This window comes from Gekko japonicus, unplaced genomic scaffold, assembly GCF_001447785.1.
Source record: "Gekko japonicus isolate JY-2015 unplaced genomic scaffold, Gekko_japonicus_V1.1 scaffold691, whole genome shotgun sequence".
In the NCBI taxonomy this organism is placed as follows: Eukaryota; Metazoa; Chordata; class Lepidosauria; order Squamata; family Gekkonidae; genus Gekko; species Gekko japonicus.
Genome location: NW_015175990.1, coordinates 3,876 through 22,778, shown reverse-complemented (window position 1 = coordinate 22,778; position 18,903 = coordinate 3,876). Strand labels below are relative to the sequence as shown.

Genomic DNA, 18,903 nt, shown 5'->3' with positions numbered 1-18,903 from the left:
AACACAGTCTCCATATGAGCAAAACAATCCAGGAGCACAAGTAGAAAGGCCATCACTTTTGTGGAAGGTAGCAGGAGTGGACTTAACAGATGACTGCTTCTTAAATGGACGTTTCTATGTGGCCTGCTCCAGAGTGAGCTCATCAAGCAGCCTGGTGATCCTAGCACCTGAGGGCAGAACCACCAATGTGGTCTCGAGAGAGGTCCTTCAGTAGAGAGGAAAAAAAGTACGTATGTCTCACTTCATTTCTTACACTACAGTCTTCTCTGTTAGAATTCCTACAACAAATGTCACATTTCAAATTTCACATCATCAGTATTATAACTGGATTTACGGAACTTAAATACCGTAGCGAAGCACGGGTAGCAGGCTAGTTGAATATAGTAAGTAAGTAAATTTATTAGAGTCATTGACCATTGAGAAGTAAAAGCAGTAAAACCCCAAACTTAAAACATTTCTGTTCCCTATACAAGAATATAGTATTTGTAAAATACATAAACCACCAATAACCTAAAATATTAAGTGATATAACTTAAATTACTTATAAAACCATCTCTATAGTTGAATATAATTAATAGAATTTTGTTCTAAAATCGCAACCTGCAATTCCAAGTCACAGGTGTCTTGTAGCTATTGCTCTAAGTAGCTACTGGGCCGGGCACAAAAGCTGCCTGGATCCAGTCCCTTGGGTGCGATGACCATTTCCCCACACCATGCACGCCCAGCACAGGTGCAATACCCCAAGGAAGCCTAGCTGCTGGAACTGGGATGGCGGAGGCTACGAGAAGCTTGGTGGTGTAAACGGACGGTGATGTAATCTTAATACATTCTGTACATTAAGTCCTATCGCCATAGGCATCGTCTCCTGACCGACTTTGAGCTTTGTCAGCTTGCAGGTGAGCTTTTTAGGGAGGGAGGCTGTAGCTTCAGGGTGAAGCACACATTTAGCCACCAGGTGGTCCCAAACTTCAATCAACTCCAGCAGGGCTGGTTCCAGATCTTGGGGGGGCCTGGACCGAGAGTGACCAGCCCCCCCCTTTGCCTGCCACCAGGCCCCTTCTCACTCCTCCCTTCCCACCTACTGACCTTATTTATTTATTTATTTAGATGTATATCCCGCCTTGCCTTGACCTTGCACGCCTGTGCGTCCTTCCCCCACACCCTCACGAGCCCCCTCATCAGCTGCGCTCACAGATGTCTGCACCACCCACTTGCCTGTTCCCTGGCGATGCTGGGCAGTCCCTCCAGCAGGGGGTGTGGCTGGCAGAATGCTTGCAAGCAAGTGAGTGGGGGAATGGCCGGTGGCAGCAGGGGAGGTCAGTGGTCAGTGGCAGCCTCCAGAACCCCTGGGCCCCCGCAGCCACCCCACCTCAGGGGATTCTGACGCCAGCCCTGAGCTCTAGCCAGAGATGTTTCTGGTCATGTACCTGGAAAAGAACTCTGCCTTAAAATTGCCACTGTTTGACATAACCCAGGCCCAGCAATCCGACTTGCAAGGACTGATCTCATGTTTGAGAGTCCTCATCCCCCCCCCCGGAGAACGTGCTGCTCAGAACAGAATTCCCCGGTGTGCGTGGCCCTGCCTGAGATTGCGACTGTGGCACATGCGTAGAAGGCGTGGGGCTTAAGCCTTCCCCCAACCCCGAGCCATTTCCCCAACCTGAAGCATCCCCAGGGAGCTGCTCATCGCTCTGTCGGGGAAAGTCACGGGGGCTCCGTGGCACCATTTCAGATTAGGAAAATGGTACTGAGGGAGGCCGAGCCCCTTCTCCCTGTGCCTGGAAATCAAGTTCTGAGCAAAGCATGCTTGACTGGAAGTCCTTGTGTCCACTGCAGGGTAGCCTACTGGAAATACTTACCTTGGTTTGGCCAGTAAATTCACTCCAGTTTGTATAAAAACACACAAAACTTTATTTAGAAAAACAAAGGACAAACGACACATAGATAGGCAGTCTCTTTTCTCTCTGGGTCTTCTCAGGCTGTCTATTCTACACAGGTTTTCTTATGCTGGCATTCACCCGTAGCCTATTAGCCAGGCCCATAGCCACAGTGGGGCATTTAGGGGCAGTGCCCCCTCACGCATGGCCCACGCCCTACAACTCCTGCTGCGGGAGTCATGCTGGCAGGTAAGGAAAGACCCTTCTCTTCTTCACCTGCCTGCCAACAGGATCTCTCTGTCTCTCTCCTGCCCCCCCACCCCCCATTCCCCAAATCCCCACAACCCCACCACCCAAAAATTTTTGGTTAACCCCCCCCTATTACCCATTTTGTAGAGTTAGAAGGAATCCTAGAGGTCACCTACTCCAGCCCCTTTGCTCAGTGCAGGAATTAGTCAGCTACAGCACCCCACTCTGCTTAAAAGAGCACATGCCTTTTAAAAATGTTTTTAGAGTTTGAAAATCATAAAAAAATTATTAAAAATGGTTTTAGATTATTAAAAAAAGCATTTACAGGAGAAATTCTTGTGGGGCTCTGCCTTTAAGAAAGGGGGCGGAGCTCCCCACTGTAGCTATGGGCCTGATGGTACTTTCTTAATTTTATTTATACCCTACCTTTCTCCCCAATGGGGACTTAAAGTGTTTGACATCATTCTATTCTCCTGCATTTTAACAACAGCCCTGCGACATAGGTTAGGCTGAGTGTAGAACTGGCTCAACGTCACCCAACGAGATTCCGTGGCATAAGTGGGGATTCGAACCTGGGTCTCTCCAATTCTAGTCCAACATTCTAACCACTGCACCACGCTGGCTCACAACTCTGTAATGTGTGAACTGGCTCTTGGCGTAAAGCAAAGTTGTAAACAGCCTGGTTTCCCTGGGTAAATGAGAACTGCCTCTGAGCGACCAGCCAGAGAAACTTTTTGCAGACTTGCGTGCAAAGTTGGCACATGTCCTACTTTGTGTGTTCTTGGAAACAAGAAAAAGGGTTGCAAGGTGCAAAGGCAGAATCCAGTTCCTAATCGGCTGCCCATCTCAGGACTCCATTTCCTCTCCTAGTGCTGCACATCAAGTCAATGCTGTACTTTCATGAGCACTTCAGAGTGCAAGAGTCATTTGTTTCAAGCGGCAGATCTGGGTGAATGCGTGCCATTTTATTTATACCTTTGCCAGGCCATGCGTTTTAAAACTGTTAACTTTCTTGGTTTCAGGTACACGAAGCTGGGCTATGCAGGGAATACGGAACCGCAGTTCATTATCCCGTCATGTAAGTCAATGCCGCTCTGCCTTCTAAAATACATGCTTCTCGCCGAAAAGGGAACTGCTTGGCTCGCTGGCTCTCCAGCTTGGCATTCGTGGAGCCGTGTGTGTTTGTGTCTTCCCCCTCCCCCGGGAAATGGTAGTTACAGCACCCGTGTCCTTGGCTGGTGTATAGCTGTGGGGAGAAGGGGAAAAAAAGCTTGCTTTCCTTCTTGCCAGGACCGGTCCTCATTAAATCAGTTTCTGGTTGCTATGACAAGCTCTGTTTCCTTCCTATCTTCATTGTGTGACTGCCAGGGATCTGCCGCAGCAAACAAGTGACTTCCTCTTTACCTGACACCATGGAGACGACTGGAATAATCCCGTGGGAGTCTTCCGGTCAATTTAAATACTGAATTGCAGATGCCACCTGGCTGTGGAGAGAGATCTATATTTGGACCGGCTAGGAGTTGTACAGTAAATAGAGCGATGTTCGCGGCCGTAGTTTGACTGTGCTCTCTCATCGGTTTCCATTTAAACTCTCTCCTTTTCTTTTTTTTTAAATTTAGGCATCGCAATAAGAGAATCGGCCAAAGTGGGTGATCAGGCACAGAGGAGGGTGATGCAGGGAGTCGATGACCTAGACTTTTTCATTGGAGATGAAGCCATAGATAAACCTACCTATGCTACGAAGGTAAGACTCAGCCAGAAACAAAAAAGATGCTTCTAAAGTAATACGAGGACACACGGATGTTCCCTGTTTCAGCACATTGCCAGTGTGTCGCGGGCCCTGCGGTTTAGCAAGCAGGAAATAATTGATTTGATTTACATTATTTGTAGTCCGCCTTTCTCACACGGACTCGAGGCAGATTACGCATATTTAACTTCTTAAAAATCTGGCATGGTTTTATGACTGCAAGGATGGGGCGTAGTAGTTTCAGAGTGGGAACAGGCTGACAACACCGCCCTGTGCACAGTTACTCTGGTGTAAGCCCATTTATTCATTGCATTTTTATCCTCCAAGTTGCTCACGGTGGCATACACGGTTCTTCCCCCATCTATCACATCCCCAGAACAACTCTCTGCGATGGGCCAGTCCCACATTCCAAGCCTAAAGCCTTGCAGTATCTGGGTCTCCCTAGGACTCGCTTAGTGCTTTAACCACTGCACGGCGCTGCCTTTCGCTGAAACCATTGGATTTTAAATCGGTAGGCTTAGCCTCATGAATGGCTTTGTCGTCAATCGCCGGTGATAACCTTGAACTGAACCTGGTAAACTGGTAGGTAGCCAGTCGAGTAACTGTGGAGTGGGTACTCCTGACCTGCCTAGGCCCCTGATAGCAACCAAACTACAGTATTCTGTAGTAACTGGAGTTTCCGAGTCGACGTCAAAGGCAGACCCAAATAGAGTGAATTACAGTAGTCTAGTCTTGAGGTCACTGTCACGTGGATCCATGTGGTTAGATTGGCTGAATCAAGGTAGGGAGTGCCTAGGATGCCAATACTGCCATCCTGTCATGCATAGGTGTCAAACTCGTTTGTTATGAGGGCCGTATCTGACATAAATACCACTTTGCCAGGTCATGTGTGCCATACAATGTAATGCCAGGTAATGGAGATAGAAACTGTATAAAGGACAGCAGCTGGTAAGCTCCGAGTTGCTGTATCCTCACTGAAAGGCCCCATGTGCTGGGAGGAGAATGCAGAGGAAAACCCACCTAGGCGGACTGGAGAGCCAGCAGTGCAGCGCTGGGATGATGCTCCCACATTGCTTGGCTGCTGCAGACAAGGTTGTTCTGCTATGCCAAAGCCACAATGGAGTGGCTCCGCCCACTCCCCCCCAGCACTTCATCCCTTGCATTGGTTGCTCGTGGGCCGCATAAGAGCCCTGGACAGGCCTCATCCGGCCCCCGGGCCTTATGTTTGACACCTCTGCTCTAGTGCTTCAAGTGTCTCCTGCTTCCTTAGACAGTGGGCACCCCTTAAGTCTAGGATTCCTTCCTGGAATATTCATGTGGCACCATTTCTGTTCTTTGTAATCCCCCCTCAAAACCCACAACTTTAGTTGACCCACATCTGAAATGGCGCCGGAGACCATGCAACTGAATTTGTGCATATTCATCCACTGTTGTCCTCCTTCTCTTCTTCCTTCTTGTCTTGCCCACTGCTGGAATCTGGACAGCAAGGTCCTCGGAGTTCTCCCTTACTTTTCAGGCTGTGGACCTTGACAGCACTGAGTGAACAATCGCATTCTCAGTGCGCTCCATGTTGAAATTTGTTTAGGCTCACCCATGGCTGGGTAGAATGCTAATCGGTGTCAGATGTTTGTCTTGAACACATGCAGCTGCCTTAAACTGAGTATGACCGGGGTTCTCGACATACTTTAGGGATTCCCCGGGGATGCAGAAAAATACAACTTTGTGAATCAACCAAAAGAAAATCGGGGGGGGGGGGGAAGAACTCAGCCTGGTGAGGGCTGGATGTGCTCCAGGAGCACCGAATGTCGAGAGCGATTTAAAGTCAAAGGGACAATTTGGGGGGAGGAGAGGAGAAATTAGCCCTGAGACCGTAGGGATCTTGCAGATAGAGCACAAGATTCAAGTCCAATAGCATCTTAAAAGTCCAACCAGATATCCAGGGTATACCCTGGAAATCTTGTTGGTCTTTACTGTACTATTGGACTGGAATCTTGCATGTCTACTGCAGACCAACATGGCCACCCGCGTTGGAATTAGAGTGCACTTGGATGGTTTCCCGCGAGTCCTCGTGGGGCCTTAATTTTTTTATATAAACAATGATTCTTTCACTTTTGCTTCAGTGGCCTATCCGACATGGTATGGTAGAAGACTGGGATCTCATGGAGAAGTTCATGGAGCAGGTTATTTTTAAATATCTTCGAGCCGAACCAGAAGATCACTACTTCTTAATGGTAAGGTGAATGGGCAAAAGGCATGTTATTCTTATGTGTGTGGTTTCGGGGCCTTTTCAGACATTGTGCTTTGGATGCCAAGATCTACCATTGAATCCTGGCTTCCTGACTGGTGTCCCTGTGCAATGCATCTGCTTTCTCTTTTCAGATGTACTTTTCAGGTATTCTTAGGTACACCCCTACACGGATGAAGAGACCCCCTGAAGCTTTTCCATTGTATTTGGTTTTTCCTCCGTGTTTAATTTCTGGAGGAACAATTTTATAAAAATCGCATGCAAACAATATTCCAGTGAATTTCTCTAGCAGGCTTCCATGTTTGAATGCTCTTTATTATGATGATTATTATTTTACCAAAAAAAAATTGGGTGGCTTGATTAGATTACAGATGCTGCTTGAAATAATTGGCTGATTTGCACTTAAACAAAGGACAGCATTACAGCAAAATGGAGCAAAATGTCACTTAGCAATATGTTGTGTTTCAGCAGCAGCGTGTCCAATTATGCATTGCCTTCTGCGGGAGCTTTTTGCTGTATAGCTCTGTTGCATTAAAGGAAGGAATTTCCCTTAAAATTGCCGTCAGTGACTTTTATTTTACATTTTTATAAGGTAGCAAACACATAGGTTGTGTTAATGCTTTTTAAAAACTTTCTTAAAAAACAGGAGCATTTTTCGGGAACGAGGTGCCAAATTAGCTTTGCCCTTAGACTGCTTTTCATTCCCCCCCAATCCATTTTTCCTAATGAATTGGCAGCAGTTCGACTGTTATGATGTTAATGTAATTTATTATCCTAAAAGGTTTTTGTATCCAGATTTTTTTCTATAAATGGTACCTATCAACATTGGCGGTCTTGACTTTTGGGGGGGTATTTTTGCACTGTGTGTGTATATGTGTATGTGCGCGCATGCCCGTGCCTGGAAGTCATGGCGACCTGTGGCGACTCCTACTGGGGCATGGAGGACATTCAGAGAAGTGGCTTGATAGCCTGCCTCTGGCCTCCCAGCCCTGGTATTCTCTGGAGGTCTCCCATCCAAATACTTGTCAGGGTCGGCCCTTCTTAGCTTCTGAGATCTGATGAGATTGGGCTTGCCTGGGCTATCCAGGTCAGGGTGGCAGTCTTGACTTTTGTTGAGCTTGCTCTGAGAATGATGGAGCTCTCATCTACTTTGCCAAACATATCCCAAGAAGAGTCTTATGGTATTGGACCAAAGGTCCGATTACAGTCCAGTCCAGTGTTCCCTCTAAGCTGAGTTAGTGTGAGCTTGCTCACAGTTTTTTAGCCTCCCAGTTCACACATTTTTGTCTTCTCTCACGAAGGATGGCTCCAGAGCAAACTCATTTATGTAGTAGCCAAATCGCTCACTCACCACTTTAATGCCAGTAGCTCACAAAGTGGAATTTTTGCTCACAAGACTCCACACCTTAGAAGGGAGCATTGGATGGCTCCAGAGCAAACTAGTGTATGCAGGAGCCAAATGGCTCACTCACAACTTTAATGCCAGTAGCTCACAAAGTAGAAGTTTTGCTCACAAGACTCCACACCTTAGAGTGAGCATTGGTCCAGTCCTGCATAGAGTTATTCCAGTCTAAGGCTGCTGATGTCTGTGGGCCTAGGCTGGAATAACTGTATAGCATCGCACAGCCGATCTGTGTTTAATTTTTTAACATTCATTTCTCACTAAGACTCATGCTGAATTACCAAATTAAAACAAACAGTTCAATCAGACAGCAAGGATCTCTAATACACAGTGCAATAACTTTGTGCCATCGTCGCAGCCAACTTTTGGGGAACCCATGAGGTTTTCAAGGCAAGAGACAAACAGAAGTGGTTTGCCATTGCCTCCCTCTGTATAGTAACCAGGACTTCCTCAGTGGTCTCCCATCCAGATAGTAACCCGGGCTGACCCTGCTTGGCTTCCAAGATCTGACAAGATTGGTCTAGCCTGGGCCATCCAGGTCAGGTTGCAATAGGTTTAGAATTACAGAACTGGGAAACAGAGCAAACAACAACCACGGACAGTGAAAAGAAGAAGGGTGGGGGAACTGTCTAGGCATGATATGCTATAAGTGGGTTGTACGGCCAGCCAGATGTCCAGGCTCAGAACAAGAAACCTCTGCATACGAAAGTAGAAAGTAGAACCATAAGTTAGCCCTGCAGAACGCGTGCTCCCAAACCTGTGTTTCCTGAGAATAAAGAATGGAGGGATTTGCAGGCAATAATCGGAAACCTTGTCCTTCACCTGCCAATTTGCAACTACGGGTGCCTCCCTGGAGGCTATTTTGTTTAGCTGGTCTATATTCCCAGCTGGGGGGGGAAAGCTAAAACACCCAGGAAGGAATTAGTTTCAGGCAAAGAAAGGGTTAATCTCCTTTCCCTCAATACTGCCCTGCAAAAATGCCCTCTTCGGCTGAGAGCCAGTTTGGTGTAGTGGTTAGGAGCACGGACTCTAATGTGGGAGAACCGGGTTTGATTCCCCACTCCTCCACATGTGGCTGCTGGTGTGACCTTGGGTCAGTCATAGGTTCTTTCAGAGCTGTTCTCTCAAGGGCAGTTCTCAAGAGAGCTCTCTCAGCCCCACCTACCTCACAGGGTGTCTGTTGTGGGGAAGGGAAAGGAGATTGTAAGCCTCTCTGAGACTCCTTCAGTTGGTGAAGGGTGGAGATATAAATCCAATCTTCTCCTCCTCCTCTTCGTCTTCTTCTTTGCTTCATATGTTGTGACTCCATGTTAAGAGCATACCTCCTATTTGACCTTGTAGATTTTTGTGTGGGCTGTTCTTCAACCCTGGGAAATGTACCCCTAAAAGTTCGCCACAGACTTCCCTCTGGGTACCTGTGGGAAACTTACATGGATTCTGAAGGGAACTTTGATTCTCAAGAGCTTATATCCCCCAAATCTTGCTGGTGTCTAAGGTGCTACTGGGCTGCAATCTAGCTGTGATACAAATTCAGCATGCATTTACCAAATACAGAGTGCAATCAGCTAGCTCTTTGTGTGATCTGGAAGAAGGTGGCCTTGGCCTTGAATGCAAATAGAAGTCCCTTGCGAGGGATCATGTTGAGGGACTTCCTCATATTGCTGATTATGGGCAAAAACTCTCAGGAATGTTGGCACAGGGGAGGTCAGAACGGATGGCAGGCCCGTTTCCACAGTCTCAGGCAGTCTAACAGCCACAGGATACCTTACTTGAAGGAAGAACATACACACAGATAAACACACTGCGGGAGACTCTTGCTGGTTCAAATAAAGCTCGGCAGACTTTATTCAAAGCGATATAGAGTGGGGCAGTGCATTTTCTGTGCTTTTGGTGCCAAGTTTATGTCCTGGTTTCAAATACTCTGGTTTTTAGGTTACATATTAAAATTCTATATGTGTGCTTATGGTTCTGAGAATAGTTCAGGAAACTGTTGGTTCTGAGAATCATAATTCTCAGAAACGATTCTCTGGTAAAAGGATACGCAAGAACAAGAAGCCTGAACAATAGTTCTTCTGCCAAACAGCAGCTTTATATGTTAACTCGAGGTTGTAGCAGGTTGAGCTTTTAATGTGCTGAAGCTGACCAGTGCTGTGACCCAAGGAGAGCCCTTCTGGTTTCTTCACAGCGATAACTTTCGCAAGGGCTCCTGAAAGAACCTCTCTGTAGCTAACAGTATCCCTGGTTGAAGTTGACTTTGATTATCCACCAACAATAGGATCTTGTGTGCCCTGTAACGTTCCGACTTCAGAGTCTTGTAGGCCTTTTTAGAACAGGCTTGTGCTAGATTTTGAGGCCGTCCAAATCAAGGGATTATATAGTCCTGTGATTATTTTTATATGTCGGATAGCCAGTGGCTGCCGGCACCTTTGTGCAGATCAAAAAATCTGCAGGATAGGGCCATTCACAGCTACAGTTTCGGGTTCGGTTCTGAAAAACCAGAAGGACCTGTAGGTTTGTAGAAAGACATGAGTTAGAAACAGTGAGGAAGAGGTGAAATAACTCAGAAGTCTACAGAGTGCAGTTGCAGCCTCAAATAGCACATAGAAGAGGATAAAAAGATGATGGTGGAACAATGTGGCATAGGGTTGCCGGGTCCCTTTAAAGGGTCTTTTTGCAAGCAGGGTGGGGGCCGTAATACATGGGGCAGATTTCCCCCAGCCCTGTGCGCCGCAGCCCCCACCCCACTCACAAAAAGACCCTTTAAATGGTCGTTTTGCAAGCCAAGTCTGTGGCCCACAACCGGCCCCTCTCCGTCTCTCCTGCTAGATTTAAAGGGCCTTCCAGCTGGTTGGCGGGCCACATGGTCCCCGCCAATCAGCTGAAGCCCTTTAAATTGGGCAGGAGGGGAGGGAGAGGGGTAGTGGGGGAGTAATCACTCTTGGGATCGGGACTTGGGGTGGGGCTTCCCCGCTGGCCAGGGGCGGATTGGAGCCCCCAAAAGCGGGTGAACCCCCCCACCCGGACCTGGGGGCTGGCAACCCTAATGTGGCACTGGAGGGAGGGGAACCGAAATGGGTGTGTATTGGGGGGGGGAAGCGGAGGCAACGGGGAGCGGAGCTGGACTCAAAGGACAAGTGGTGAATTGCCTTTCCTCATGTATTTCTCTCCCTTATCAAATATAAGATAAACAAGACACAGAAACAGAGATCCACAGAATATGCATGAATACAAACAGACTTCAGGACAATATGTAATATTTTTGGATAACCTAAGAATTATTCTTAAGGGGAACTTGGGACAAAAAGTCACCTGCCAAGTGGGAGTTCATTCTCCATTGTTTCCACCTAGGTCTGCTTTTGAGGATTGCAGGGATTTCAGTAGGCTTACCGGAAAGCAAACTTAATAAAAGATGTTCTCTAGAGTTTTAATAATGTCTTTTATCAACAGACTGAGCCACCGTTGAACACGCCTGAAAACCGAGAATACCTTGCAGAAATCATGTTTGAATCTTTCAATATACCTGGGCTTTACATTGCTGTTCAGGTAAAAAACAACAACAACTAAAAGCATTATCTAGCCTTCTGAAATAATCTAAATAGAGGGACAGGTGGGCTTTTGTGTGTGTATTTCCTAAATCTAGAGTTTGCGAATTGAGAGGGAGGGTAGGGCTGTTCTGTTTGGCAGTGGTGCTGAGTATATACTACTCTATGTTAATAACTTGCCTTTTCCAGTGTCCAAAACACAGTGCGCGTGTGAGACAACAGGACCACCATAGATCAGCACCGCCCACTGCTTAAAACAGGAACCCATATCAATGGTTCACAGCAAGGAAATGAACAGAAAAGCCCCTTGAAAAGAAGTGTTGTTTTGCACGCTTAACTGAAGGGCAGTAGAGGAGATGTCTTTCTCACCTCCAGTAGCCTTCTGTTCCAATAGACGGGGGCCATCACCCAGAAGGCCCTTGAGTAGACTGGGCTGGCGTAGGTTGAAGCTCCTGGGAGGAATGAAGCTGGTACCGGGGCTCGTACAGCTGGCCCTTCAGATATGGGGGTCTCCAGTCTGCAAAAAGTTTTAATGACCAGCCCCTTCAGCTGAGCATGAAATCAACCGCCCACGTGATGGTCTCAAACTAGGCACAATGTGATCTTTTTGTGACTCACTCTCATTAGACCAGGAGTCCCCAGTGTGGTGCTCGTGGGCAACATTGCGCCCACTGGCACTTTTCCTGGCACCTGATAAGTGTTCTTAGAAAGTGGGTGGAGCCAAGTGGGGCTTTTGCCCAGCAAGGCTTCTGATTGGCCCCTGGAGATTTGAGTGGCTGTGCAGATATTTAAAACTGTTGCTTTGGCAGCAGCTGCCGCCACACCACAATTATCCTCACTGTGACGGAAGGTGGGCCACAGCAGCCATTGTGTGTCCGGCTCCGCCATTTTGTTGCTGTATCCACCATGTTGTGTCAGAATTCCAAAGGTGCCCGCAGGCTCAAAAACATTGAGAACCCCTGGATTAGACCGTGGGCTGCAGTGTTTTGAGCCACTTGAAGTTTCCTAAAGCATGATGTATATTCCCTCTCTTTATTGCTGATAATGCTGTGATTGGATCAAGATGTTTCTTACCTTTTACATTTGGGGAGGACTTAATCTCTGTAGTTGCTTGCTACTATAAGCTTTAGAGCTGTGTGTAAAACTAACTTGTTTTCAAGTAGCAAATTTTTGTGGCACTCTCAGGACAGGGTCTTTCTTGGTGGTGGCTCCGCCACTGTGGAACAGCCCCTCACCCAGGATGGCCCACTAGCCTGTCTCTCCTCTCCTCTTTTTTTTAAAAAAATTATGATTTGATTTGATTTAGAAAAATATCAGTACAAAATACAGAAAAACACTGAAAATAGAAAAAGCTGTGAAACTGTAAAGTTTAACGAGATTAGAGTAGTTAAAACATTGTGCATTTCGAAAATTACATTTCATGCTATGACTTCATAACTGGACAGTTTTAAAATATAATTTACGTAGCTCACGTCAAATGCTTAAAGCATAGATATACTTTATATCCTTTTTATTTATTTTACTAGCGTGACACGCCCGTGTTATCCCTACTGGAGATTGGGCCGATCGAAGCTGGGAAATAACAGTTTGACTAAGTCTACTGGGTGGCAGTGGTGGATTTGAAGAGGGGGGGCTTTTTGCTGCAATATTTACTACACCAGCTGCTCAGCCTTTAGCTCCCACTCCAACTGGAAATTTGGGGTGGTGTATTGCTGTGGTCATCACATGCGTTCTTGGGTTTCTGCTCAGGCGGTGTTGGCCCTAGCTGCGTCTTGGACTTCGCGGCAGGTTGGAGAACGTACCTTAACTGGGGCCGTTATTGACAGCGGGGATGGTGTGACTCATGTAATCCCAGTGGTAAGTATTGCTGTATGGTCAGCATCCCTGCATAGTCGCAGTTACATAGAAACAAAGAGCTGGAAGGGACCCCAAGGTTCATCTAGTCCAACCCCCTGCACAGTGCAGGAAATTCACAGCTACTCCCCCCCCCACTCCCTTGGTGAACCCTGCTCTTTGATCATAGAGCAGAAGTACCCCTGCTCTATGCCCAGTCTCTACTTATCTTAAAACTACAGTAGCACCTTAAAGACTAGCAAAATTTGTGGTAGGGTATGAGCTTTCATGAGTCACTGCTAATTTCTTCAGATACTTGAAGAATTAAGCAGTGACTCATGAAACCTCAGACCCTGCCACAAATTTTGTTAGTCGTTAAGGTGCTACTGGACTCACTCTTTTCTACCACTATAGGCAGACTAACATGGTTACCCATGTTGAGAACTATAGGCTTATTTTATGGACATGTGTCCTGTAAGAATGAGGGAGGTGACAAAATATATCAAAAGAGATCCCTTACAGTTCAGTATCAGAATGCAGGAAATGCGATTATCGTGTGTGTGTGTAACATCCAACAAGATAGTAATGTTTTAAAATAACCAACCAAAAATGTTTGTTGGCCTTTTAAAATAAAAAAACACATAACCATTATTTTACATAAAGAACTCTGAAAACTGTTATCCAGAACTACGTTCTGATGCATCTACGATGAGCATCTGACTCATTAGTTCCATGTATTCAAGGCTGTATATGCCTTGGTTGTCATGTAGTGCCTTATAAGTGCTGCTATTATGACAATGATGCTTGAAATGGCTAACAAGTTCAATTGGTCCTTTACTTGTAAACGATTTAACTGTGCAACTCCTCTCCTTCCCTCTTTTCTGCAGGCTGAAGGCTATGTAATTGGCAGTTGTATCAAACACATCCCTGTCGCAGGTCGAGATATTACGTATTTCATTCAGCAGCTTCTAAGGGAGAGAGAGGTGGGCATTCCACCTGAACAGTCACTGGAAACTGCTAAGGCCATAAAGGTAAACCAGATTCTTGTGACTCTTAGCCATTCTCTGGCAACCCTTTTAAACGCAAGAGCTTGGCACTAACTCTGGCCAGTTTGGTGTAGTGGTTAAGAGCCTGGACTCTAATCTGGGAGAACCGGGTTCGATTCCCCACTCCTCCACATGCAGCTGCTGGTGTGACCTTGGGTCAGTTACAAACTCTCTCAGAGCTGTTCTCTCAGGAGCAGCCCTCGAAAGAGCTCTCTCAGCCCCACCTACCTCACAAGCAGTTGTCCCTCTAAGCTGAGTCAGTGTGAGCTAGATCACGTTTTTTTAGCCTCCGGCTCACACATTTTTATTTTAGCTCAGGAAGGATCACTCCAGAGCAAACTAATTTGTGCAGCAGCCAGATCGCTCGCTCGCAACTTTCATGCCAGTAGCTCAGAGTAGAATTTTTGCTCACAAGACTCCACAGCTTAGAGGGAGCATTGCTCACAGGTTGTCTGTGGTGGGGAGGAGAAGGGAAAGGGATTGTCAACTGCTCTGAGGCTCTTTCGGGTAGGGAAGGGCGGGGTATAAAAATCTCTTCTTCTTTCCCTCTTGGATTCAGTCACGCCCCTTCCTCCCGAAACAGCTTTCGTCTGGTGGCTGTGTCCTGCCAGTGGACTGTAGCCCTGTGGAGGCAGTCAGTGCTGGCATTTGGGGACTCCAAAGAGGACAGGGATCTCTTCCTGCCACTGTGCGGAATCTTATATGCCCCTTTTTTTGTCCAGTAAGATGTGGATGATGACAAGAAAGTGGGACTAAAAATGGCCAAAAATGACCATGAGAAAAGAGAGGCGGAACTGCCACAACACGGAAAAAGCAGCTATGTTGGCCGAAACAAAACCCAAAAAGAAAGGGATTGTAGCCAGATTAAATTATTCCACTAGGGTTGCCAGCCTCCAGGTGGTAAGTAACACAAAAGCTACAAAAGATCAAACCGTGCATAAACAGCAAAAAATATGTATTCAACATTCAACGAGTATGATCCTCTAACCCTATATAAACAGAGTAGTTTTTCAAAAATGCAATACAATAGAAACTTGAAAATTTTTGTTGTTGTTGTTCAGTTGCACAGTCGAGTCCGACTCTTCGCGACCCCATGGACCAGATCACGTGAGGCCTTCCTGTCTTCCGCAGTCCCTGAAGTTTGCTCAATTTCATGTTCGTTGCATCTATGACACTGTCTAACCATCTCATCCTTTGCCGTCCCTGTCTTCTTTGCCCTTCAATCTTTCCCAGCATCAGGGTCTTCTCCAGGGAGTGCTCCCTTCTCATTTGGTGGCCAAAGTATTTGAGCTTCAGTTTCATTATCTGGCCTTCCAGAATTGACTGATTTGATCTTCTTGCAGTCCAAGGGACTCTCAAGAGTCTTCTCCAGCACCATAGTTCAAAAGAATCTATTCTTCGGCGCTCGGCCTTCTTTATAGTCCAACTCTCGCAGCCATACATGACTACTGGGAATACCATTGCTTTGACCATGCGGACTTTTGTTGGCAGGGTAATGTCTCTACTTTTTATCATGCTGTTTAGGTTTGCCATCGCTTTCCTCCCAAGGAGCAGGCGTCTTTTGATTTCATGGCTGCAGTCACAGTCTGCGGTGATCTGGGATCCCAGGAACGTGAAGTCTGTCACTACTTCCACGACTTCCCCTTCTATTTGCCAAAATACATGGTCCAAATACACAAAAATTAATCCGCCTTCAGAAACAGTCCAACCCAAATCCCACAAACAGTGAAAAGTCCAAATATAGATGTTTATAATTCCTCTTCAAAAAAACACCCTCGTCTCGTCGCTTGTGTATCCACTTCGCGGCCCTCCCAGCTTCAAGTTGCCATATCGCCTTGCTTCCTCAAAAGTGGAACACCAAAAACCGCCCAACTCCAGTATTGAATAAATACACAGCATCTTTTTCATTCTAAAAGTACCTAAGACCAATTACTCTGATGTATCACAGGTGGTGGCTGGAGATCTCCTGGGATCACAATTGATCTCCAGGTGACAGAGATCAGTTTCCCCTGGAGAAAACAACCACTCTGGAAGGTGGACTGTATGGCATCATACCGCATTTGAAGTCCCTCCCCTTCCCAAACCCCGCCCTCCTCAGGCTCCGCCCCCCCAAATCTCCATGTGTTTCCTGACCCGGAGCTGGCAGCCCTATTTTCCAAACCGAAGAAACAGACCTCCCAGTATAAGGACTTCAAAATTAACAAGCCTGGGGCATAAATAATATGATGGATCCACTCAAACACTTAAGTATGTACGCTAATACAGTCACTTTTATACTTGACAATTATTTCTAAGTATACAAAATATCAACAAGGCATACAAACCAAAGCCATACAATATCTCAGTGATATACAGACTTGTGAAACTTAATGATATACAAACATCGGGTCTGGAGAGCCCTGTTCTGTGCTTTTTGTGGTTGATCCCTGAACGTGTTCCGAAGCTGAACGCAGGAGTTTTCCCTACCTGTGCGTTAAGATGGGACTGTCTTTCCACTCTTGACCTTCAAGTAAGTTGAAGAGGGGTGAATGTAGGGGAGGTGCTGTGGCGCAGTGGCAGAGCATCTGCTTGGCCTGCAACAGGTCCCAGGGTCGATCCCCGGCATGTCCAGTTGAAAGGCTCTGGCAGTAGGCGACATGAAAGATGTTTCTCTGCTGGAGACCCTGGAGAGCTGCTGCCACTCTTAGTAGGTACTACTGACCTTGATGGACCAGAGGCCTTTCGGCATAAGGCAGCTTCATGTGACTCATGCGCTATGAATGCGTGCAGAATATCATTTGCTCGCCTCTGTTTGGCAAAACAAACACAAACGCTGTAATATCTTTTCGCAAGTGCAAATTAATTCACCAATTTCAGTATAACAAAATTCACAAAGGATCACAGTCTTTTGAAACAGTCACAGGGTCCGTCAGACAGAAAGTTCAATATGCAATTCCTTTGTTAATTTCATAACAAAAATCCTTAGAAGTCGTGCAGCGGTATAACGCAACAACGGACACATCTGGATCTTAGGAGACCATTTCACATCAGACATTCTTCCTCAGGGTCGCCTTATAATGAGGAGCCAATGCTCTTATCAGTGTTTCATGTGCAGAAAGCTATTCATCAGTTTCGTAGGCATGTAGGCTCTCGTTGCCTAGTTCTTCCCCTTTTCTCTTTCTGTTTGCCTCTCTTTGACTGCCATCTCTTTTCCCTTTGCCCACACCAATAAAGTAGGCGAAAGAGTTTTTGTTCTAGATCAGGGGTGTTGAACTCATTTGTTATAAGGGCCAGAATTTACATAAATCTTACAATATGAGGCCTAGTCAGACACATGTTCATCATAAATGTAATACCAGGAGGCGGAGATAAAAGGACACAGACAAACTCCATTAAAGATGCAGTATAGCACTGGGCTGATGTCCCCATATTGCCTGGAGTGGGGAGCAAACCCTTTCCCCAGCCTGCTCTCATGGTCAGTACTCTGAGCCTAGGACCCATGGGAAAACATGAAATGGCTGGGCATTGCAAGCCTCCCCCCCCCAAGTCTACTCAGAGTGGCAGTAGCTCTCCAGGGTCTCATGTTGAAGCCTTTCTTATAATAAGCCACAGCCTGGTCCTTTTAACTGGAGGTGCCAGGGATAGACCCACCTAGCCAGTTTGGTGTAGTGGTTAAGTGTGTGGACTCTAATCTGGGAGAACCGGGTTTGATTCCCCACTCCTCCACTTGCACCTGCTGATGTGACCTTGGGTCAATCACAAGCTCTGGTACAGCTGTCCTTGAAAAAGAGCAGTTTGTGTCAGAGTTCTCTCAGCCCCACCCACCTCACAGGGTGTCTGTTGTGGGGAGGGGAAGGGAAAGGAGTTTGTAAGCAGCTCTGAGACTCCAAGTGAAGGGCGGGGTATAAATCCAATCTCTTCTTCTTCTTCTTCTTCTAGCTCCTTAGCTCAATGAACACAAGAGAAAAGCCTCCCCTGAGAAGCACAGTGTTTGCAATCAAGCCCCTTCCCCCCTCAGCCAGCAAACTTCAGCAAATAAACAGCTCTAGCAGACCCACCTGGCTCCTGCCTTTAGCTCAATGAACGCAAGAGAAAAGCCTCCACCTGGAAGCACAAAGTTTGCAACCAAGCCCCCTCCCCCCTCAGCCAGCAAACTTCAGCAAATAAACAACTCTAGCAGACCCACGTGGGCACAGGAGAAGCCAGCGAAGACGAGGGAAGTTTGACAGCTCCGACCTCTGGTCACTGCACTCAGAGGCAGCTCAGAAGGACGAGGACAGGTGGGAGCAGGGGGGGGGGAGAAGAGAGTCACAGGCCGAATTAAAGCCCTGGTTGGCCCATGGGCCGTATGTTTGACACCACTGTTCTAGCTGCGTGGAACCCTCCTGTCCCTCTTCTTTCTATGATGAGTCTGAAGCTGTGATCCTACCCACGGTCACTTGAGAGTAAGGCATCTTGCATGCAGTAGGGTTTCTGAGTAAACCGCACAGCATCAGGTTGCCCCACAATAATTGCTTTGCTTTTGGCTCCGTCCTCCAGTGATATCTCAGGACCAACCGTGGAGACTCTGTCCTTTTCAGTCACCCCAAATAAATGCGTTTTCGCTTTTGTTTTGCATTGTTATGTTTTCACAGGAGAAATACTGTTACATTTGCCCTGACATAGTCAAAGAATTTGCTAAGTACGATCTGGATCCGCACAAGTGGATCAAGCAATACACAGGCATCAATGCAATCAACAAAAATAAATTTGTTATAGATGTTGGTTATGAAAGGTTCCTTGGTCCAGAAATCTTCTTTCATCCGGAGGTAAGAGAAATGGCTTGCTGCTGTTCTGGTAGTAATATTAGTATTATTAGTATGTGAACAGTAATGTAATTTTCAGTGAGAGAGCACCACCTTGTGGTTAAACCACAGCTGTATAAGAATTGCATCGCAAAGCCTAAAACTCTAAAGCGATCAGGTTTACCTTTGGCCCCCTGTA

At 46.6% G+C, this 18,903-nt stretch overlaps 1 protein-coding gene across 1 annotated transcript in view; it reads left to right on the top strand.

Moving 5' to 3' along the window:
- Window positions 1–18,903, top strand: part of LOC107123154 (actin-related protein 3B) — a gene marked incomplete at its 3' end in the record, with an annotated part of 34,732 nt that overhangs the window by 13,910 nt on the left and 1,919 nt on the right. The window contains exons 2-8 of the mRNA XM_015426341.1: window positions 3,149–3,204; window positions 3,746–3,870; window positions 5,994–6,104; window positions 10,968–11,063; window positions 12,812–12,919; window positions 13,783–13,926; window positions 18,555–18,728. Of these exons, the coding sequence (XP_015281827.1) occupies window positions 3,149–3,204; window positions 3,746–3,870; window positions 5,994–6,104; window positions 10,968–11,063; window positions 12,812–12,919; window positions 13,783–13,926; window positions 18,555–18,728 (814 nt within the window). The remainder of the gene's footprint in view (window positions 1–3,148; window positions 3,205–3,745; window positions 3,871–5,993; window positions 6,105–10,967; window positions 11,064–12,811; window positions 12,920–13,782; window positions 13,927–18,554; window positions 18,729–18,903) is intronic.